Below are 25,562 nucleotides of genomic sequence, written 5' to 3' on the forward strand. Positions count from 1 at the left end.
TTTAATTGTCCGTTATATCCTTAGTCTCTATCTTTTTTTCTTACTTTCTCAATAACTATTTCCTCTTTTTTGGGATGAGAAATGGTTATTATTTCGTGTTTATGTGAATTATATTTTCAATACTTACTTGGTGTTTAATTGATGTTGATAATAATCACCATCAAATCGTTGTGGGGATAAGGAAACATCTGGATTTTTTCTCTCAATCTTTTATTGTGCATATTTCCTGAAAAATACATTTTGTGTTGTTTTTTAATGGACAAAAGAGTCTTATAGAGAATGTGTAGTATGTACCGGGTCATGCATTATGTTTGACCAATATCCACCGACACAATATAGAAGTCCAGGGCAGGATCCTGGGCAAATTAGGAAAACCAGTTTATTAATTATTTATTGAAACTCAAAGAGGATTTTTTAGTCAATATATCCGCCCTCAGAATTATTGGTGAGCTTTAGGGGGTGGTGGAAGATGTTGGAGATCCTGGAGGACCAGGCCTTGTTGACAGAGGTCTTCATAGCGTAGTGTTTCTGTGGCGTCTCCTGCAGGCCTTGAACTCCACGTACATGATGGAATACTGTGGGGAGCTGAGGTCGGGGCTCTGCCTTGGCCAACAGTCCTTTTTCAGAAGGGAGTGTTAGCTTAGAGTCACTCTCCGGTTTTCTTTGCGGTGTGATCCATCTTTATTGCGGTGAGATCCATCTTTATGGAACGCCCATGAAGAATTATTAACCAGCGAATTTATTCATAATAACGATGGGACCGGTATAAGTAATAAATGAGCTAAAACGCATGGGCTTCACACAAAGTTGACGGTATTTTTTTCTAATTCGCCACATTATTATTATTTTGTACCAGGCTTCAAAAGACAGTTGTCAAAATTTCTTGATCATCTGTTCTCTCGTTTGTGAGTTATTATGCTAAATGATACGGTACTTTTTTTAAATACAAAGCCATTGATGAAAAAAAAATTCTTATTTTAATTTTATACTGTTTGATTACCGGAAAAAATGCTGTTCAGGCTAAGCAATGGCGGAAAAAAAATTTGTTACCACTCTGCTTCACAAAGCAAATGACAAAAAAAAATAAGTTAAAAGAATATATTGTTAAAGTAGGAAATTTTAGCCATTTTGGACATTATATGGTGTTTTTTTTCATATTAATATTTTTTTTCCTGCAAAAAAAAAAAAAATGTGCTCATTAATACAAAACTCACTTTGGTAGAGTTTGAAATATCTAAGGCAATTTTAGTTTTCAAAAATTGATTTTTTGTGTGGGAATTGCTAAAACCTCATGACCCGTCACAAATATGATGCAATGATCAAAAAGTGATCTTTTCATATCTATTCCTAATTGATAAGTACAAAATAATGTGCCCTTATTTTAGATATTTAAGATGTGTCGCAGGATTTTTGGTTTCGTAGTTTTATCAAAGATAAATATAATTAAAATTGTAAAAATTAACCCTTTAGTGATTACTCTTGAACACAAAGGAGAAATATTGTCTATATTACTAAAGCAATACTTGTATTTCACAACTTCATCTTCAAAATACTTTAAAAAATTCATTTCTAGAAAAAGGCTATGGCATTAAGGGCACCATGGCATTAAGGGGCAAATAAATTATTACTTAAACAATCTTATGAGCTTTAAGAACCTTAATAAAATTTTACAGCAAATATCCATTCATTTCTTTGGCTGTGAATCCAAAACACACAGACAGACATTCGTATTTATTATATTCATAATTCATTGACCTGGTAGACAACATTCGTTTCCATCAGGCAGCGAAAAGTCAATGGACAAAAATCATTGTATATGTTTTATCCCTCTCATTATATAATCATTCTAATCTCTTGTAGAGTATATGATAGCAGGCTAATTTTGAGCCTTTCCAGAACATATTTTCGAGAAAAAAAGGATGGATAGGAAATGAAAAGGGCTAAATTTACATCATAAAGGGAACCAAACCATTTATTAAATAATTAAACATCTATAGTATCATTTAAAAATAAATTCAGATTATTCGACATACATTAAAGACTTTTGAAAGTATGGAATTAGTTTTAAAAGATTTGGTACCTGAATTAAAAAATTAAACTCATATAATTATTTCGTTTTATCATATCTATATATGTTTTAGGGAAAATTTAAAAAAAAGAATGTTAAAAAGGAAACATGGTTCCGCCCGGGCTCGAACCGGGGACCTTCTGCGTGTGAGGCAGACGTGATAACCACTACACTACGAAACCTCTTGACTCTCCGCAATATATTAAATAATTAAGTATTGGTTACTTTTAAAATTAAAAAAATATTTTTTTACCTATTCATAGAAATATACATTTATGTTCCTGTTATGAATAGCATCACTGCCAAAGTGACGGGTTGATGAGATATCATACTAAAACTTCAATGTAATTAAGTTTAGAATTCATTCTTTTTTGACTGAAAATACTTCCAATAAAACTAATAATACCGAAAAATGTATTTCTTGCCAATAGTTTACAAAAACACTTATACCAAATTGTCGACAAAAAGAGTTTGAAAGTTTTAACTGCATTAATTTCTTACAAAGGGGGTCACTTAAAAATATTTAATTCAAATATTTAATAAAAAAACAAATACTGAACATTTCCAAATTTATTGGATCATTCTTTGAGCTTTTGACCTCAGAGTTTATCACTATTAAGACATGCAAAATACAAGCTCTGATTGGGTAGTTTGATGTTTAATAAAATGAAGTAAATAGTTTGGTTGACACAAATATTCTTACTCAATATTTATAAGAATGCCTCATGACGAGAATAATTCGTTGAAAGGTCGCATTTTGATGATTTTTGTCTCCTTTATTCGCAGTTTATTTATCTTTTGTAACTTTTGTCTATTAAGTTAATAATCGAGATCGAATGCTAAAGAAAAAAAGACATAATTCAAATAACAAAACAAAAAAAAAGAGCTTTTTGATACAAATATGCTTTTTAATTGTTTGGATCGGATAATTTGCACGGATAAAACTTTAAAAAGGTATTGTGTGCACCATGGTTTTCACCAAAATAACAAAAACTGAATATACAATTAAAAATTAAATAAATTTGGTCAGGGGTGTTCCTGGCTTTCATCCTTGAAGGGGAGTGAGAGGGCTTAGCCTAAAAAGATGTTATATATTAACTTACATATTTTAATAGGCAATAACTCCTGAAATTGTTAATTTACAGAACTTTTTTATGGTACTAAAGTTTTTCATCGATTGAGGGAGAAAATGATTTTTTGATGTATCGGCCGTTGGCGGGGATGCATTTTTCGAGGTGGGTCCGAAAGGAGGAGTAAGCTGAGACGACGTCGGTGGGATTTACATAGTCCCAACACTTTTCTATCGACTTTTTGAGGTCGTCCAAACTGTTGATGGGCGTCGCAAGCTTACCTTTCTAACTCCCTTTAAAAGGAGTAGTCTGTCAGGTTCAAATTGGGAGAGTTAGAGGAATCGAAAAAGAAGAAAAACAATGGAAATATTATATAATTTATTATAAGAGTAAGCCTCATGTGTCAAACTGTATTAATAAATTATTTCAAGCTTCATGTGCAAAGGAGGACTCGTTGCATATCCGCATTGAGTAAGGGATTTTTAAAAAACGGACATTCAAGGGAGTCCTCGGGAAAAATGTTTTTTTTCTTTTCTCTCTCTTTGTTTCTATCTCTTTTCTTCTTCTCTGTCTTTGTTTCTATCTCTCTTTTTCTTTTCTGTCTTTCTTTCTATCTCTTCTAGCTGGGGCATAGAATTACTGATGGACTTTTTTTATGAGATCAATTTATAAATGAGTTTTTCCCTTGAAGTATTGTCATGGCCTTATCTTAAATTGAGAACCATATAGAGCGTTTTTGGAGAAGCTTGTTTTTTTAAATTAAAGTTCATACTTTCAGCTATCAAATGCAATACTTTTGAGGTTTTTGAATCTGTTCGTTTTAAAGCTATGAGCCTCTGAACAAAAAGCACCTATTTTCCATTTTAAGCAAAGGTTACTCGAGATAAAAGTATGATGCAAACATTTAAAAAAATGGTTTTAGAACTTTTTAAGAGTCAATTTTAAAATACATTATCATAATTTATCCCTATCTTTAGCACTGAGGTTTTAAAACAACCTTGAACCTTAAAAATAGGCAAAAATAACAAAAAATGTATGACCTTTTTCTGAAGGTCACGAGACTATGAGAGAAAAAATATTGCAGTCAGGGGATCAAATTCTATTGAATAGAGCATATAAGGTTATTGTACCATTTTTGCTGATGGACAGTATATTAGCCTCTGGTCTTCAAAAAGCAATATTTAAACACTAATTTATCGTATAGGGCATTATGAAATTTTAAGGTCTTGTTTCATATCTTTCTATCGGCAACTATAACCATAATAAATTGTGATTTTTGGGTTCTTGTTTGCACTAAAATAGTTACCCGCATGATCTAAATGAACAAATTTATCTTTTTGACAATTTTTTAATCATTGTACTGATTGTGTATTTGATGTGAGGGCGCAAATAAGTTTTCCAAAACACAATCTCACATTGGCAAAAACTATATATATTTTTGCTTCTTGATTAACAGTTTCATATGCTTTAAAAAAGTTGGAATATATGTTGGAATAAGTCATCAACTCAATTTTCTATAAAAGCCCATAAATAACTGTAGAATCATATTACATAGTAGCCTTGTGAGGCTATTACGTCGTCCTTCTGGTGTTGCAATTTTTTTACTTGCTCCCAGAGGTCCTCTTATATTACCTTTTTAATCACCCGCTACACAGAAGATACAATCGTCAGAATCAGATGAATGGCTTTTCCAGTAAACAATAACTATTGCAACTCGCTGAGTGTTCCGTGGAGGTTTGGAGTTGATCAGGTCACGAACACGGCAGATGCTGTCGAGGCTCCGGGTTTTCCGAGGACATCCTGCACAAACCTTCTCCTAAAGAGGGATAGTGTTATCCTCCATGGCTTTAGTCCAGTTTAAAACAACCTCTTCTGGCTTGGGGTGAGGGGAGTTAAGTACAATGCTTTGTGACATATTTTCTCATCTTTTTTTTTTTATAAAAAATATAAAATATAACTGCCTAAAAAAATTATCCATCAGTCAGTAATAAAATGACTATATAAAACCTGTCAACACACATGTGCATTCACACTGAATACCCAAATGAAACCAACAATATTTTATTTACACTTAAGGGGGTGAGAAAAACGATGATGACATAATGTTTCATTGAGCGTTTATATGAAAAAACATACAATTAAGAGAATTCGTGTCACCTTAAAAGTATGATTAATTAGATCCATTTTCTATCAGACACAAGAAATTTTGATGTTAATCGGTCTTTTATAAATAGGAGCTCTCTTCCAAACTAAAGAAAGGATTACTACAAATAACAGACCCCCTTCTTACTTCTCTTCAGAATCAAAGGAGCTTTAAGAAAATAATCATAAATGTGACGAAAAGCCCTGTCATAAATAAGTTTAAATCCCTAGTCAAATCCTTAACTAAAAAGAGTAGCAACCCCTGTTTTGAAACATCAAACGATGTTCATTTATTTTTCGTTTTCTCCTTATTTATTTTAATTTAAAAAAGGAATTCTACCGGAAAAATAAATAAATGAAAAATCTAATACAAGAAGAAACCAGCAATATCTTACACTTTATCTGATTTTATATATTTACAACATGGATGTTTCAGTCAGTGTAAATAAGATTCAGGGATTTTGAGTAATGAGAGTCTGTTGTTTTTTTTTGTTGTAAATTATCCACGCATAAAATCAATCATTCATCAAATAAACAAATGCTATAAAAAAAGTTAATTAGATTCCCTTTCTTGACTATTTTTGACTGTGTTGTTAATTTTTGTATTTATGTGAAGGAGTAATTGTTGGTGATTTTGCAGATTTGGGTTGCAAATTTTAATATGATTGATGTATATAATATGTTTTAGCGTACCTTTGAAATGAATGCAATCATTAATAAAGGATTTGATTGCCTTTAAGGCATTGGTTTTTACTTCTTGGAGTAGCTATGTATTTTGTCTAGTTTTTTAATGAGAATCGTGGATCAACCTACGCCACTGGCTTTGTTAATAAAAATAAAGGGCCTATTTTGCAACGTAAGCTTTAAAACAAATTATTGATGGGGATTTGAAACAATGACCAATAAGAACATGCAATACATGGTTAAAAATAGAAATTAACTATGGAAGTGGGAGCCTAATTTAACAAAGACAAGCATGGAGATTACCTTTTATGCGGAATATGAGATCCCTTAGATCATTTTCTCTGCAGTTGTTTGTTATTAAACCATTCAAACTGATTGTTTAATTAATTTATCACCACATATAAATGTAAATAGTAAGGAAAATGACGTGTATTTTAGGCATTTAAAAAAAAGGAACCAAAATTCATAATGGTATTCCTGACAAGTTGAATAATATTTCCGAGAAAAGCATCTCAGCTGACATGATGTTACATTAGATCAGCTGCAAGTAGCTGATATGTAGGAGAGAGAAGAATATATGCAAAAATTACTCCGATGTCGATCGTCAATTCTACTCTGAGTCCAAGAAGAGCTTACAGTTATAATTCCACAACAAATCCTCAGGGTTGAGTTCCGCCTTTTATGAGCAAACATAGTGTTGATTTAGTCCTTATTTAGGAATAAAGACTGACGTCCCGTCAAGTTCAGTCCTGCATATTAGTTCTAAAACTTAAAAAGTTTGGTCCTTGATGACGTAAATTCACTTATAGTACTGAAAGTCTTAAGGACCGACTGTCATAAAGATCGGCCCCAAGGACTGATTGGACTGGTGCAAGGAATGGACTGCACTGAACGAATAAGGACTCACACAGCACTAAGATTACCAATTTCTAAAAAGAGGGACACACCATAAAAATACCCATAATTTCCATGACTAAGTATTAATATTTCAATCTACTTTCAATATGTTATTGATAATTCTTGTTTATGTGTCACTCGGAGTACTTTACACCATATTATATATCCAAGAAAATAATGGATTAATTACTGGGGCGTCACATTCATTAAAAGTTTGTTTCATATTGCGAGTGATATTTAATAATCCCTTCCCGGAGAAGGTAAATATCTTATAAAGTATAATTACAAAAATGAAGCTTTTATTGTAAATGTCGATGTTTATCCTTTTTGTTCCTCTGGATTGTTTTTAATCATGTTCCTTAACTCATACCGGCGATTGTTACGATTGTTTAATCAATTAAACAGAGACTAATTGTATCTCAGGGTATTTTTAGAATCCCCCCATCCCATTTATTGAAATCCTAAATAAGTAAACTAAACCTGTGAATTGTTTATAAGGGTCCCAAATAATTATTACCCGTAATGATGTCTACCGAGGGGTACATTAAAATCTATTTACTTTCAAATAAAAAAGTTCAACAAGATATAGTTTATTAATAATATAAGAATTTCAACAAAATTAATAGCATAAATATGTGTGTGTCTGACTTCTATTAGTCATAAATGTAACTGCACTTAGATGCAATGATGGCTTCAAGGCAGTGGTGGAATTCCTAGTTCCCGCTATGGATGTAGTCCTCCCTCAGTACATGCTGGTAGTATCTTTGAAAGCCTCAGTGTTTGTATGACAGACAATGTTTGGCCTTTGAACACTTTGTCAATCAATATGACCACCTTAAGTTTGCAACCATGGCCTCTGCAAGTCACCAGAAGGCCTAGCATGAGTTGACGACAAACTCATCATACAAGTTACCCCACACAACAATTATGGCAGATTTCAGTGAGTCCATATTTGGCTGTGGAGTTCTGCAGGTTTCCCTCCCCAAATTGCTCAAAATAGCTAAGTTTAGAATCTGGCTAGGAAGGACCCACATCATTTCGTCTACTAACCTGTTGAGAATCTGTGCCTTAATAAGCTTTATAAGAAAGTGTGGCGGGGTCCTTGTGTATGAATACAGTCCAAAGACGCACTACACATCCCTCCTTGGTTCCTACAAGCCACAAAAACGGAATTGGCTAGTCGATTCATCGATTTGGTGGGCTCTTCTTTCCCAAGTTGGACAAGAAATATGGATCCTTCTTTAAATTGTGACCACCACTTCCTTTTTTCCTGGAGAGGTCTTCTCCATCCTTTTTTATATTGGTCACCTTTAAAACCAGGCTCCTTGAGCACTTCACATTGTCCATAATCTTCGCCACCTCAACTTTAGTATCCGGATATTGGAGATGTACGTCCTTTCGGCTTTTTGATCACTCATGAATACACGATAATGAAATATTTATAATTGTTCGCTTATATATAAAGGACAGTTGAACTAGTGTATGTAAAATAATCACTAAACCTTCCTATTTCCATGAAAAAAAGTAATATAAATTAACAGTCCACGTTTTGGTACACAACCCCTAAACATTTTTGTGTGGCTGAGGTAATTCCGTGATAAATGAGAATAGGGTAGAAAATTGGTTCATAGATTGAGCCTGAAAAAAGTCATTTCACCATTTGAAAAAGGTTATGTTTCAGTCTACAGTGTAAGAGCGTGATGTTGACCGAAATCTCTATCCAAATCGGTATAGAAAGAATCTTGTAAGTACGAAAATAAATATAAATTTGCCCTTACACCAGGTCTAAACAAGCATAAATACTATTAAGTGATTTTTTCTATACCGATTTGGACTGATATTTCGGTCCAGACCGTGGTCTCACTTTGTAAACGAATTTTGATTCGGTCTCACTTTATAGACCGATTTTGATTCGGTCTTAGTTTATGGACCAATTTTTTTGGTCTCAATTTATGGACCCTTTTATCGTTCGCATATTATGAGAGATCAATTTTGTTTTTAGATCAAGCAACTGTCATTAATTTTTTTCCAAAAAAATCTCAAAAGTACAGGATAACTTCAAAAAACAAATACTGTATATATATAAACAATAGGAAGATCAAAATTAATCCGAGGTATCTCTGTTTTAACTTCATTGTATTTTAAAATGACATAGGATGTCATGTTATAAACATTTTATTTGTAAAAGGGGTCTAGACTGATTTTTTTGGGAGCGGACTATACTGAATTTTTCTTTCGGACTCATCGAGACCAAACTTTTCCTTTGGATGGGTCTAGACCGAATTTTTATATGAGACCGTTCCAGACCCAGCTTTTTGTTGACCCGAACTAATTCGTTAACAGTGTCAAACTAGTTTATGATTTCCAGACCGAAACCTAACACTAATAGATACCCTTGAAATTCCATTGCCTCATTTGACACATTCCATCTCAATGATAAATTAGGATTTATATACTTTGTGTTTTGTTTTTGAAATTAAAATCTAGATTTATGTGTTTTTGTTGTTTATTTGTGTGAATGTTTACTGTGCATTCAAACATGATGATGACATACATAAAAGGACTGAACACGTTTTCTCCATTACGAAGAATTCCTTTTATATGTCTCAAATATACAATCGGAAAGGTTAATTACATATTGTGTAAATTACAAAAATAGTCACAAAAGGAGACAGAATAATATTCAATTTAAAATAAAAAATGAAAATATCCTATAAATCAGTAAAAAAATTTATCTTACTAAAGCCTTAACAAAGTTTTCCTTTCACACTTAATTTTAAACTTTTTGGGGTTGGAATAAAAATGAGCAGATAGCTAATGTTAGTAGAATCCTAATTGAGGGTAGCTGAACAGTTTGGCAGTACACAGATATCTTCCAAATCCCTTAAACCTTTATGTCTCTTATTTTTGATATCCTGAAGGGTATATCTGCTTCCTTAGAGCTTAATAGTAAATAAAGTAGAACATGCTCAGAGTGTAACTATTACAGAAAATATTGGTTCATAGACTTGTTCGAAAAGTGTGTAAGCTTTATACTTATAAATTATCCCTATATCTTATAATAACTCATCTCGATGGTCCAAAAATTATGCTAACTCTTTTTGAGGGGCCCTACATTATAAAATGATTTAATAGGTAAAAAAGGATGTCTTATTTAGCATAAATGAACAACAAAAGTATATTTAGTAATAATATATTTCCTATTTGAGTTATAAAAATGAAGATAAACGTCAAAATACATGCGCGTAATATACGATAACAAAAGATAAAATTTATATATCGCCAGCATGCTTGAAACTAAAATACTCATACCATGAGACATTTTAAAGAAAATTTGTTAAAATATTGTTGCAAAATATATTTTTTATCTATCATACCTACATCCATCATTCTGTAACTGGATTCAAATCGATAATTTCAATGAATCAATACCATAAAAAAATCCTTTTTTTCGATATTTTACTGGTATTAAAAAAAAATGCGTCCATGAAAGACCATTTTGTTGTACGTTTGATGGCTGTATTCTTGTGTTGTGGAATAAATTGCATAATAAATAATATCCGGCACTAGAAATTTCTCATTTTTTGTCATTTTGGTAAAGTGTAGAGTATATATATATATACTTTGGGTAAGCTCTGTCTTATAAATCTCTTGACCCCAAATATTATTGCTTAAAACTGTGCCTTTGTTTATGGCAAGTCCTTATCAAGCCATTTTCACTTGATTTTAAATCCCTGGACAAAATTGTGTGAATAAGATGTTGAAATATCCTGTGGTAATATAAAATACATACATCTAGAAGACGAGAACAAGGTTTCGTTTTTTGTGTTTGATGCTAGTCAATAAATAGATGAATACCGTTTGTTGTATACGTATTTTTTTTTTTTTAAATAAAAAGTAATTCGTGTGGAGATTTACACACTTTTTCTTAAATAATTAAGTTTCGGAAAATTTGCTCCTACGCCAAGAATATACATATAATTCAAAGGCTAAACTACAATTAGTTCATCATCACAGGTCTATAAAGGATTTAAAGTAAGAAAATTGTGAACAAATCTTGATAAGTTACTAAATATATCAAATATTTAAATATACTTTCCGTGTTTTGTAGTGTAATGATTTTCACGTCTGCTTTACATGGAGAAGGTCTCCGGTTAGTACCCGGGCGGAGCCGGTTTCTTTTTCTTTCTTCTTAATAAACACTTTGACCACCTTTCATAACTTTTTTCAATCGGAATTTTTTGCTAAACCACTACACTATGAAAATAACTTATCGAAAATTTATATAATAGTATATATTCACTTCTCAAATTTGTATAATATCCTTTAGATCCGTGATTATGTACTAATTTTTAGAATAATCTTTCAATCTCATGCGTAGGAATACAACAAACAATGATTATTTTAAATGGAAAGAGTTTTTAAACAGAATCAAGTGACTCTTATTGTCTGTTTTACATGCTACAAACTAAATTTTACTTTTGTATAGGATCAATTCAATATTCCCTTTTGTAAAATAAAGAACGCTGTTTTATGTAGGTATATTTATTTATATCTTAAATAAATCCTATACTCTCAATATTTTCTATTAATAAACATAAATGTATAGGTTGACGTGATATAGTTTTTCCTTAAAAAGAAACTGCGTGAATTATTTTTCTGTATATATATATAAAATAGAGTTTGTGAGTGTGGCCTTCATAGGTGCCCACACTGTTGGAAATAGGAGGATGAAATTTTGTCTGTGTGCTTCTTTTGAATGACTTTGCTGTTTATTGGGGGAGGGATTATGAATTTGCTGGTGATTATTAAGAGGGGTTAGGGGTTGAGCTAATGTTATAAAAAAAAAAAAAACAACAATACGAATGAGGACGGTTTCTAAATTTATTTTAAATCAAAAATGTATTGGAAAGAAGATAAATCCGTGACAATTGCATTTTCTAGAGGTGTTAGTAGGTTTGTATTTCTCTTTACAATTATTTTTTGTAATTACTATTTTGCAATTTTCTTTACAAACTTCGATTTGATAATTTTTTAACATTGATAAAAAATGATTTACTCTTATGAAACGACAGTACAGGTAATCTGCTTTCCCAAAACAAAACATTTTAACTATCGCTTTATTTTTTGACATGTCCAAAATACACACGATTTTGTAACTACTGATGTGCCAGGAAGTATTTGAATCTTTATATAACTCACTGGCTAAATCTTATTACGAAGTAATCTTCCAATTTATTTTAAAGATAGTACGGATGATAAAAAAAGTTATTTGATATTTTTGAAAGTCCTGCCATAGAATTCATTTCTCCACGACTGGTATACTCCAGAGAGGACTGGTTGTCCACCCGGTCACTCAACGTAGTTTTTTGTACAAATTAAATAAAGTATTAATATCCGCAACATGGCACAGATGTACTTAGTTTTATCAACGAATAAGTATACAAACAGAAATGGTTCCACCATTATCCTGGGATATGTAAGCACACTACTATTAAGTAAGCAATGCTGGGTGCGGTGGGGAAATGTTCCATATAGTTCTGGCGCCACTGGTCCACACTCTGATTATAAATATTGCAAATATTAGACCGGGACAGTCCCATTGTCTTGAAATCTTTCTTAGTGACTTGCCTACATCTAAAAGTTTCCTAATATTACTTCGTTTATCCAGTTCAAAAGCCATTATTTTTAACAATATAAAAAATTACCAAATTAAATTTCAACACTTTCCTAGTTCATTGTTTTATGTTGCTCCTTCCTTTTATTCGGCAGAGGAGTTGCCCTTCTAATTCTGGATATCCTATTCTTATGGAAACTCTCCATAATTGAACTTGATCTCTTGACCATCGACTACATTTTTTGAGGTATTATCTTTTTATTAGCCCTTACAATCCACATAACTACCTATAGTCTTGCTATCAAGGGTGTTATTCTGAAATTTGTTGCCAATCACCTATCAGAATTTTGAAGATCCATTGTTTCTTTATAAACCATAGGAAGAAGATTTGAATTTGCAATTGATAACCACCGAAAGTATTGTATATATTGTTGTGTGAGGATATAGCCATTCGATATCAAACCCCCTTTTGTAAATGAGAAATAAAAAGGTTTTCCAAATACTGTTTCAAATCCCTGTTAAAGACTCAGATCCCCAGTTTACTGAAGGGCCTTTTAATAATAGATGCACCAATACTGTCTATCTAGTGAGATTTTGCCATCTTCAATGCGTCCCTTATTATTACTGATATATATATATTTTTTGAGTCCTCATCCGACACAGAAATATATAGACAGACAGACATTTATTTATTAGTATATGTTGTAGATATTATAGAATGATGCAAACACTGTACATCATATAAGCACACACGAGTAGAAAGTCCAGAAATACGTTAGTTTTAGCCATTAAATAAAGCTGAAAAATCCTTAGATTTATTTCAAAAAAAAAGTTTATTGAAATTTATCGACTTTGTCTGAGTTAATTTAATATATCAAGTGAATCTTTTTCTCTCAGATATACAGGAGATTTTTTGCTCTTATATATGTTCATCTATTTCATGCAAAAACTTCAATAATCTGCAATGCGCACAACAATATATTTACATATGTGTGCATACATAGATAACAATATCCCAGCTTGGAAACAGTCACTCAAGTTAATGCCATGGAATATACTATATGAGAGATTTAAGTCAACAGGGATAATCAAAGACTATAATAGTCGACGTATGATTGATATAAAGCTTGTTTCAAAATGATTGAGAAAGGTTGGTTGGAAGGAAAAGGAGAAGAGTTAGCTAGAAAAATCAATCAGCATCAATTTTCTTATTAATTTGATGGTGGAAAAACGTTTTATAGTTATTTAGAGACTAAATAGATCATCCTTACATTGCACATTTGCACATGTTTCTCCATTCATACCTGTACATGGAGAGTCCTAATTTTGATCGTACTTTTTGATACGCTACAAACAGGACAAACAGTTTCTAAGCAAAGTGCATATTATCTTTGTACTTAAGGACAAGGGAAGTATTCCTTTTGTAGGTCATAAAGTTTGGGAAGCAAATACTTCGTTTATTTCAAAGTCTGAAGTAAAAGTAAAGCTTTAAGATAAGAATATTAAATTTGTCAATATAACGTGAAAGTGCAAAGAAAAAGTAATAAAAATAATATTGAGAATTAGCTAAAAATCGCTTGCGGATGTTCTCACTTCCCTGACAACGGCATAGAAGTTGTTAACTACAATAACTTGTCGATCTAAAATAAAAACTATTCTTAAAAGTATCTTTATATAGTTATGTGATAAGAAAGTCTCGTTTCGTGGAAGAGTTAGCCTTTGTTTAGGTGGAGGGGATTAGTGTATCTTTTTGTATAAAGTTATTTGGAGCGTAATAAATTCCTTAATGGTGCGTGTTGCGATATACCAAGATTGATTGGCCAAGTCTTTTTTCAATTTGCATGGATAGTTTTCATTATCTCCAATGTCCCAGTGAATGGAAAAAATGACACAGCTAGAATGACTAGCTTTTCCAGCTATGACTTGAAGTAAACCCTTCCCAATTTTTGTATAAAATTTAACTCGATTTTCTTTCAACATTAGGAATTCATTGTTTCCAATGCATACTGAAAATAATAGTTTCGAAAGTAATTATTTCAATTGTTCTACTAATAGTTAATGTCAACCTCTTTACACCAGGATATATGTATATATTTTGTAAGACCTTTTAGCAAAAAGGTGACCACATATACTTTTATGTAATCAAGGACATGATTGTAAACAAAAAGAGTCTTTTTCCTTTGAGATGAGGATATCTTAACTATAATTTGAAACTTGACTTAACTTGAGGTTGAATAAGGATGACACTTTAATATTTTAAAATTAAGTACATTTAGTAGTAGAATAATTAAGTAGGTATATCTTTTAATTTCCAAAAAAAACAAACATAGAGGCATATAATTCTCAAGACTTGCTGATCTATACGAAATAGTCTTTTTCTCCTCTTCTCCAAGCAGTTTGTGGCTAATCTGATAAAGGGCATGATGACATCTAAGCTGCTCTGCTCTTAACCATTTGTCAAATTGTCAGTGTTACCACCTGGATTTTTATTCTTTTTTTTTTAATGCCCACAATACGAACTATTTATATCCGTATACATTAATTCAATTGCAGATCTTTTTGTTAGTTGACCGTGAAATGAATGGTCCTGGCAAACTGATCCCCACTAATAAAATAAAAATGCTTGATTTTGCGTGTAATATGTTTATTTTTAGTACCTTCAATGAGGCAAGGAAATGAGGTCATTTCCTCAATTAGATTTATGACTATTGAGTTGAGTTTTGATTCTCTTTCTATCTCCTTTTCTCTTTTGAGTGCTGGTTCTTTGTGTATGAGTATAGATTAGACTGTCCTATTTTCAGCCTGATTAACATTTTTCACTCCACAAGGACCTTTTCAGATGGGCACAATAAAAAACTGGCTTTAGCAAAGTTTGTGGCCTCATAGGCCATAGAAAACAGAAAGTTCTACTTTTTAATCATATTATGTGCCGTAAACTAGTAAGTACAATTCCTCAGGGTTCTAAGTAATTTTTACCACCAACACTTTTACCAACTGTAATTTAACCTCATAGAGATTTCCTATAGACATTTAAAACTGTACTAGAAACAAACAAAATGCTATATTTTGACCATACAAAATCCCAATTTTTCGGAATTAAAATGGCTTTTACCACATTAAAAGTTCCTTAAGAGGCCTTAAACACTTTTAAAGTCTTTTGATGATAGTTCACATAAGAAAAGATCTTAGGCAAGTGAAGAAACCAATTTCAACCCATAAACTAAAGTGTCTAATATATGTCTTTGTGGAGGAAAGATCTAGTCTTTTACATACATAAAACAAACATTCAATAGCCTTGAAGAAAAAGGGAAAGAAAGGACTAATTTCTTGGATGAGATAATGTTTTTTTTTTCTGTACTTCTACTTTCATTCATCAGACTTGTAATCACGTTATTTTAGGTTGTATTTGCTTCTTTTTTTTTTTTTTTTTTTTTTGGTACGTCATCAATCATTATGGACGATTACATCCATCCCTACTACTAATGTATTTTGTATTCTTTTATTCTTATACAGGGAAAAGGTGTAAACCATACACATTCTCTGTAGAGCTGATTAAAGAAAAACTCAAATAAGAGTAGCCAAGAGTTTTATTAACAAATTATGTTTCATTTCACAACCAAAAAGCTTAAATCTTGACTTTTGCTATTAAATCATTTGAATCTTTCGTACTTATTATGTCAATTTGTAACTTATAAAAGTGATATGTTCAACCGTTTCTATCACAAAAGCTGAGCACTTAATGAATTAATGTAAAAGTGTCTGAAGGCTCCAGACAATATTAAAAAAAAACAAACGATTGGTAACCCTGTACGATTTTACTCCGTTAATATATTGTCACATAAAATGCAGTAAAGAGTGAGGCTCCCAATACTATTAGTAATCACTCTTTGCACGATTTTATTATGATAAATTTTTGAATAATATGTTTGGTTACGCAACAAAACGACCGATAAAACAAAAAAAAACAAGTTTTATTTTTATGGTACGTCTATAAATGTAAAAAATGAACCGGGCCGATGAAATGAAAAAATAACGCACAGGTCTCAGTCCCAAAAAGTCTGTAAAGAAAGTTAGCATTTCCATTTGGAATGCCTAGAATATCAAAAAGTCAAATTATACTCCTATACAGCCCCGAAGAAACCAACAATATGACTTGATTCTGGCCTGCCTCCATGTGTCCCTCTCAACTCTTGGAATTTGCTTTTGGGGCGTTTTGGAGAAGAATTTCTTCCGCACCTCTCATTTTATTATAGATTATTTCATGGCTATCATCATGACAGCCTGGTAGAACATGAACGCGGCCTTCATCTTCATAAGCTGCCAATCTATTTGCGGACGTGTGAAGGCAGTTATTGATTGTTAAGGAGGCATATTGAATTCCCAAGTAGAGCATTTAAGTATATCACAAATTTGTTTTGATTTGTCCCTTTTTGATTTGATAAAAATCTGGTGTTCATAATTTTGTTATACTACTACAATTTTGGGGTTCCCACTATGTATAGTAACTAAAAAAAGCACCACTGGGTTGTGGTGCTCTTCCTACTGAAATATAAAAAAAAATCAAATTGGAATTTGTTTAGTTTGTTTGGATTGAGTTTGGATTAATTTAGTTTGTTTGGAATAGTTTAGTTTGGATTAGTTTAGTTTGTTTGGATTAGTTTAGTTTGTTTGGATTTAGTTTGGATTAGTTTAGTTTGGATTAGTTTAGTTTGTTTGGATAAATTCTGGATTAGTTTAGTTTGTTTATATATAGTTTGGATTAGTTTAGATTTTGAAACCATTTTAAATTTCTTGACTGAAGAGGTTATATACATTCACCTCGTTTGACCTTCACAATTCCTGTCACTACGGGGGGTGAATGTACGTCATCAAAAGTCTTTAATAGTTTGTAGAAATGAAATCCCGATCTGTGGATATTGTTCATACCTTCTGAAGTTGCAGTAAATTCTGTCAGTGAATTTGTACCACTAAAGTCTATTTCATTATACCTTTTACTCAATTTCATCATCCTTTTTGGTTTCATTTCCTTATCTCACAAATACGTCATAGATTACGTAAATGAAAAGAAGTCTTGCTAGAGCTTGGTATAGTTTTTAAATTTAATTTAATTATGTTTTAAAAAAAGTATATCCATATTATTATATATTAGTTTTTTAGACAAGTATGACATTTTAGATGTGTTGAAAAAAATAATTACTATTTTCGAAAAATCAAAGCCCTAATTTATGAATATGAAACGATATTATTATATAAAATAAATTTAATTTGTATTAAAGTAATTCAATTGTCAAATTGCGATACTTTATGAACAAGTTTTGATTTGAAAATCTGTAAAATATCGTGATTTTTTTTTTTTTCCCATGCTGTTCCTTTAAAACTATTGAATCAAGATACAAGATTTGTATAATTTTTATTAGTGTAGATTAAAAATATATTTTAACAATATTTGAACGTCATTGCTCAGTTCTGTCTCACATTATGAGTATTTTAGTTGTAAAGGTGTTGCAAGTAATCATCATATCTTTTGATATTGCATTATATACGTATATTTTGATGTTTGTTTTCATATTTACTACTCAAAACGTAAGTATCAAAAGCTAAATTTAAGTAGAAAAGGAGAAAGGAAATAATTCAATATATATGCGCGTAATACGCGGTACCAAATAATATACTCATTTTCTCATTTAATTTATACATATATAGGACTAGTACTCATAACGTGAGGACAATTAATGTATTAGTGTGAAATACTATAGAAAGCTAAACTTATAATCTAAAATACTTAATTTGATTATATGCATGTGTCTCGATTTGACTGGATAATTTTAAGGGATACACATTAAAGTATCAAAACGCGTCCATGAAGGAGATTTGATTTGTATGATTAAATAATAAGTTGTTGTTTAAACGAATATAATATAAATATTTTGAGGTACGCTTTTTTTGAATTTACGCATTAGAGTACATTGAATATGATTCGGCACAATGGATGATAATTGTTTACCCACCTCTTAGTTTTAAAATTTCATAAACTATTAGCCTATAAAAGTGTTTAACTACATGATATGCCTGCAATTTTATTATTGAAGTTTAATCAAATTTACTTAGGTGTTATATTTTAAATATATCCCACGTAAAGAATCACCTTTTTTTTAAAAGGCCACAACAGTTTATAAAGACTGTCACGTGTAATTCCATCTTTTAATCTACAGAAACTCATATCCAGATATATTTCCAAATATGAATATTAAAACAACATATACAAACATCAAAGTAAAGAGAAAAAAAAAATGATATAACTTGAGAAATCACAGTCACCCCTATCTTCACACTACTTTATTCTGTATGACAATTTCCCCTTTCAAACAACCCTTATTTACAAATAACAGGTCTAATTTTTTATAATTCCCCTCTTACATTAGTTGAATGTTGTAAGATCATGATGACATCCGCATAAGTGTTAGTTCTAACTTCACATTACCATAAAACGATTTGTTGAAAGCTTTAGTGTGTAGCAGCTACTTTCCTTAGGGGTAACCTTCCCCCCCCCTCCACTCCCTAACATCATCATATTTATGATGACGATGATGGCAGATGTCATTGGCAAATGAAGATTTTCTTTTCTCATATATTATAAATGTTCAAATATATTTAGATAAAACCCTGAAGAGATTCACTAATGATAAATTATATTCAATGTATATACCCCCCTCCCCCCACCCCAAATGAGACATCCGTTTACTATTTTATTTTTTAAAGTATGGATATACAGATTTAAAGTGAGTGAAATCAGTTTTGTAATCAAACACATACTTAAGGAGCAGTTGAGTGGCAGAGGAAACTAAATTCTAAATAGATTCTAAAACCTAGTTAACAATAAAGTTTTGTTCAATAACATATTTATTTTTTATAGATTGTATAAATTTTAAAATACGGATTTTTACATCTCTAGTAAGATATGGCGGGCATCTGTTGATCAGATTAACTGTTTTTTGTAATTTTTCCGTACAGACTGTGAGCTTATGTCCTTCCACTTGCTTCGATGGGAAAGAAAAGCTACATTTCCAGTGTAGGCTTGTATAATGAGTCTCCATTTGTCTCTTACGTGCTTGATACACTTCGACTTATGAAGCAAAGTATGTGCTTGTTTCATACTTTCATCGTTTTTATATCAGTCACTACAATATTGATAGAAGACGTCATGAATTACCTTCTTTATGTAGCTTGGAGGTGGCCTAATATAAACATGTCTTGGACCTCAGTAGCCCTCTTTGCAAGATTGTCTGTAAATTCATTTCCTGCAATGTCAGAATGTCCTTAACACGATTCGATACGTTTTTCTCACTCATTCCTTTAATTATTTTATCTTTAAATTTTAAAACTTCTTTATAAGGAGTTAAATTTTAAAACTTCTTTACAAAGAGTAAGTGGATTCAAGATTCAAGCAATTGCTGATTGGGAGTCTGATCTGATTAATACATTGTTTAGTGGGTTTTTTTTTGTACTTGAGAAGAGCATCTACACCTTGTGTTATGGCGAAAATCTCTGCCTGAAACACAGAAACCCCTTAAGTGAATGAAACCATAGCATGATAAATTGATGCATCACCTTTTGTAATGGCCATCCAGCCCCAGGGTTTCTTTTTTTGTCTTTAGACACGTCGGTATAGATGATTGCGTCAAGATTCTTAGTCGGTCAATTATCTATTTAAATGCGAATACTTTTTATCAAGTCACGTGTTTGATCCATTTCAACTTGTATATGTATTTTCTTACCATGGAACCAATGCCCGTGACATTTGTGCGATAACCAATTTGACCCCAAGTATCCTGTAATAAATGCTTCGTTCTCCATATTGATTTTGTCGCCAGTTCCTTGATATATATGTCCAAAGGAGCAATACCCAAAACTACCTCCATTCCTGTAAAGTTTGCCAACCCAACGTGAACTCCTTCACAGTCGCAGTGGACATGACCTATGCCTCAATGTCAGCCAGTTACTTTAGGAAAACCTGCGCTGCCTACGGACCTCGCCTTGAGTTCTGCATCTCTCCTGAGGGCCGCTGTATTGAAAAAAATGGTAATCATTATAATAAAAATCTATTCCATAAAATATATTTATATATGTAAGTAGAAAACATAGATGCACCAAAAAAAAAAAAAGAGTACGGATAATCTTGGAGGAGATTCTGCAGCAAAGTGAAAAGGGATAAGATATCGCTCAACTTATTAGAAAAATTTGAGATTTAGATGACAGAACAGCAATGTCACTTATATCTCAAAATGATATAAAGTTCCTCCTAATCACTGGTTATATCGCAAGATGCTGGAGAGAAATGAAAGTGAGTTGTAAAATCCTCCAGACCGATAACTCTTTCCAACTTTATGCTAAAAGTACTTCAGCATATTTTATACAGGGAAGTTGAGGAAGTCCTTCAAACACTCCGCTCACAACATGCCTCTTCAAGGGGATCATTAACTGAGCGCCCCTTTCACAAATGACCGATACCATAGAAAAATCAATCTATCAAGAACAATGCAAAATTGTTGTAAATTTTGATTGTACAATTGCATTTGATTATATATAATTTCCTTCATCTGATGCAGCATTCGAAAAACTTGGTATTTCAGAGTGTTTCATATCCTTGAACAAAAATTTAATATTTATTCGTATGGTCATGGCCACGCTTAAAATCAATTTTTTTTTGATAATTCATATCTATCTCCAATCAATTACTAGTCATCAGTAATTTCCATTGCCGATTGATCTGTCCTCTTTTTAGAGCTACTAACTAATATTGACCGTATGACGTGACTAAATATCCCTCTTCAAAGAGGGAATGAAATTACAAGTAATGAATAAAAGGGAATGCATTCACTGAGTCTTAATTTTTTAAAAGGACAGGTCACGTCCTATCACATATGTACATACATGTTGAATCTTCATCCTGCCACGCACAAAAATCTAATGAATGTTTAGAGCAACCATGCTGCTTAAATATTTCTTATCATTTTTGTAATTGCCTAGATAATGTCCAAGGTTATCCTTACTTGAGCAGATGAAGTTACTATCCTCAAACGGCGATGTCGTTTATCAAAAATAGCCCATAAATTATGAAGCAAAACAAAAAATAATCACTTTCGAAGTGCAAAATATAGAGCATTTAAATGTACAAAATGTGAATAATGTTTGCATGTAAAGAAGCATTCAACATTTAGACCCTCGCAAGTCAATATTTGACTCTCATATAGAGGCAATTACAATAAGAACATTTAAAAAAGGCCTAAATACCTATTTATAAAACACACATGGAATAAATATACTGGGTGTAAATTAAATTAAGACACACTTTACCTAAAAAAAAACATATTTTACTTATCTCTGAATGATTTATCCATTAAGACTTGATATTTGAACAAACCTTACAGATAATATACTCTAATTTGATATTTAATATGAAAAAGTCCTTGGTCTGATTCACACGTTTCAACCAGAAGTGACAAACGTGCTTTAATAATATAGCTATGTCCGTATCTCATTTATTCGTTTTTTGAAGACACTAAAATTTGGTACATATTTAGCATAAGGCAAGGCCTCTATACACGCCAATTTGCTAATTTATAGGGGTTGAAGTCAGACAATGGTAAAGGGGAAGGTGTTTCTACACAATAAAAAGTATTTTCATTGAAAATAACCTAGACGATATTAGCAATATGTGTAGAAGACTCATGATGCTGAAAAACTTAGTTAAATTCACCCACAAATTCCTTCATCAAGGAAATAAGCTTATTATTAAATTACCTCTTCGGCAGGGATTGAAACAAACACAGTTTTTAATCCCGGAAACGATGATATTATTAATTGGTGGCCGCCTAAATTTACGTTGTCAGTCCTCCCATAATACATCCATTTATACAGTTATCGTGGATTTGAATCCATTTTATTCTATATGTATTTCAAACAATTTGCCATTGCAACACAATTTGCCTAAAATCTGAAAAAAGATTTGAGTTGCTATCATAAAAATGCGTAGATATATCTGAAAAATATTTTTTTGTATAAAACTTATAAGTAATAAGAGTTGAATAATTATTATTTTTGTTGCGATGGCCCATATTAAGGATTGAAGACTACAGTCCTGTTCAGTTTAGTCTTGGTCCGTTCTTGTACAGTCCTGCATGTCAGTCATAAAAAATAGTACAGTTTCTCCCTAGATGACTTGACTCCATTATATTTTTTGTTCTTTTAATCAGTTCTAGTACCTACAGTCCTAAGGACCGATCACAAGCACTAATAGGACCGTTCTAAAGACTGGACTACACCAAATAAATAAGGACTGGCACAATACTAATTACAATTTTAATAAATGTTGGACTTGGACGCATAATATCTATAAGAAAATCATTGGAAAAGCGTTGCAGAGTTAAATTTACAGGCAGTATTTGAATAGGTATACTAATTTACAAGGTTGTGAAGATCAAATTTGTACTTGCGTTCGCCTTTTCTTTTTTTGCCATGAAAACTTTTTTGAATCAACAAACTATAGTGAAGTTTTGGAAACCATGACGACAGTTGCTCTAGATATAAAGAAAATGAGGATGATTTTTGTTTATAACACTGAGATTTCAATTCAGAGGTCTCAAACGTTTTTTTGTCTGTGCAAAAGATTTGTAAATGATTCAGTAGATTGTCATGTCTCAGAGACGTCGCTGAAATAGCTGAGTGAGTATCACTATTTCTTTATTAGGAAGAAAATATGGCCCCCGGGAAGTCCGGATCTTAATATGGTAGATTTATTAATCTGTAGATAACACACCGGTCAATCATTTCAACGTTTCTCTAGCTTTTCGATATAACAGCTGTATAATGATTTATTGAGACTTTCATAATATGCTTCATTTCGACAATCACTTCCTCATCTGAGACAAATCTCTTTCCACGGAGCATCTTTTTGAGTTCTACAAAGGGCCAGTAGTCGCTGGGGCCCAGATTTGAAGAATACGGTAAGTGTGGGAGCACTTCAATCCCCAATTCAACCAATTTTGTGGCTGTTTTTATTGACTTGTGACACAGTGCATTATTGCCTTGGTGAAATACACCTTTTTCTTCATCAAATGAGGCCTTTTCTGGGTAATTTCGGCCTTTAACCAATTCAAGAAACCAATATAATAGTTGTTGATTGTTTTTCTATTTTCCAAGTAGTCAATGAATAAAATTCCTTCGAATCCCAAAATACAGAGGCCATAACTTTTGCAGCCGATGTTTGAGTCTTTGGACGACTCTCGCCGTTTCCACACCACTCAACAGACTCCTGTTTTGATTCTGGAGTGAAGTGATGCATCCATGTTTTATCCGTTGTGAAATACCGACGCAAAAACTTCTTTTTATTTTGCTTGAACATTTCGAAACGGCTCTTCGAATCATCTTTTCGTATTGTTTTGCTCTGGTGTGAGCAAACGGAGCACCCATTTGGAAAACAGCTTTTTCATGCACAAATTTCCATGTATGATTGCGTAAAAACTACGTTTTGATAACTTCAAAGTGTCAGCTAGCTCTTGTAACTTTACTTTGCAATTACCTATGATGATTTTCGGGAGTTTTTCAATGTTTTCCGGAATAACCACCTCATATGGCTGACCATGGCGTTCAGCATCATCTGTGTCCGTAAGACTACGTTTGAAATCGGCAAACAATCAGCTGATGGGGCAAAATCCAGATCACATTTTTCAAGCCAAATTTAGGCTTGAATGGTGTTTTCCCCCAAAAAAGCATTGATAAATCAACATCTGAAATTGCATTAAATCCATCGTTTTTAAGAGTCACAAAAGTAGCATCACTTAAACTACTTTAACTCGATAAATGATAAACCAAACGCTATGAAATTTTGACAGTAACCTTTTGAATGTTTGTACTTCCAAAAAATAATTTCTTATTTGCGTGTGGCACCATCTGGTAGTTAGGGCCGGGACTTATTGACCGATGTGCTACGTTGAATATAAAACAAATAAAACATTCTGATCCATAAAATGATTCTCTTATTGCCTCTATCAATGAGACTAACATACCTAGGAACTATATTAGCAACAACTGCTTCTATTTCTATGCCCGGTCACAGGCTGTGATTGATGTTCAAGGCGGATACATCAAATGATCTCTTTTCAAGACAATATCATATGCATTTTCAAGTAATTTTACAAAAAATTGTTGCCTCATTAACAGTTTTTTTTTTTTTTTTTTTTTAAAATTGCGACAATTTGATATAAACACCCTGTATATATAAATGTAATAACAAAAATCATGCCCTGCTTATTTTTGCTTATATTTTATTGTACTTACTATTGTTCAAAAAAGTAAAATAGTATTTTATTTTTACTTTTAGAAGATAATTATAAGTATTTGTTTAATAGCCCTCTTCCATCCATACATATTAGAGAGGATCCACAGTTGTTGTTTTTTGTATTTTTGGTCTTTTATTGGAGGATAATCGTTTTATGATGATTATAATAGACTACATAATATACCCTGTGCTTCGTGGTTTACTTTTATTGTAGGGTTATTAAATATCTTTTGAATAGATTACGCACATGTACTTTATATGTGTATATTTAAGACAGTATAAGATAATGATGACTTTATGATTTCAGTATTGTTTGAAATCATTTGCTACAATTTTAAATACTTATTGTATAGACTACAAAATTCAGCCAACATAAGTCGGACATAAGGCTTTCCGGAAGAATTGTACAAATGTTTTGTATTATTTTATTAAAAAGACTGCAAAGACTCTTTAATAACCGTGAAAATAAATACAAGGATCGGTGTTTGCCCAAGGAAATATTTTAAATAATTTGTGAGGTTTATGTGACGAGTAATTATTTGATCTCCTTCACTATAAGACGAATACTCTCGCACATATTTCCATCATTTTTGCCCTCAATATTCAAATTCATTTGAGTTGCTTTATTCAATAATTTAAACTATAGTCTTGATACTTCATTTAATTTATTGAGATCTAATAAGGCCTATTCAAATAGAACATATTGTCGTATCCCAAGTATTAAACAGAATAATCCTTGCTGATAAA

The 25,562-nt window shown here is 31.9% G+C and overlaps 1 protein-coding gene and 1 non-coding gene across 2 annotated transcripts; both read right to left on the reverse strand.

Annotated features, from left to right (window-relative positions):
* Nucleotides 1-2,177: 2,177 nt before the first annotated feature.
* On the reverse strand, nt 2,178-2,250 carry TRNAV-CAC (transfer RNA valine (anticodon CAC)). Its single transcript has one exon. It is a non-coding gene; the product is annotated as a tRNA-Val (tRNA).
* A 21,067-nt stretch (nt 2,251-23,317) lies between these two features.
* LOC121130435 (histone-lysine N-methyltransferase SETMAR-like) lies at nt 23,318-23,879 on the reverse strand. Its single transcript, XM_040726183.1, has 2 exons — nt 23,715-23,879; nt 23,318-23,665 (listed from the first exon to the last, which is right to left on the reverse strand). The coding sequence occupies exons 1-2, from the start codon at nt 23,877-23,879 to the stop codon at nt 23,318-23,320; spliced, it is 513 nt and encodes a 170-aa protein (XP_040582117.1).
* Between the last annotated feature and the right edge of the window lie 1,683 nt (nt 23,880-25,562).

Source organism: Lepeophtheirus salmonis, chromosome Z, assembly GCF_016086655.4.
Source record: "Lepeophtheirus salmonis chromosome Z, UVic_Lsal_1.4, whole genome shotgun sequence".
NCBI lineage: Eukaryota > Metazoa > Arthropoda > Copepoda > Siphonostomatoida > Caligidae > Lepeophtheirus > Lepeophtheirus salmonis.

Coding starts and splice junctions, on each gene's coding strand:
- LOC121130435 (XM_040726183.1), bottom strand. CDS start 23,879: ATGTTCAAGCAAAATAAAAAGAAGTTTTTGCGTCGGTATTTCACAACG. Junction 23,666..23,714: donor CTGCAAAAGTTATGGCCTCT/GTATTTTGGGAT, acceptor CTTGGAAAATAG/AAAAACAATCAACAACTATT.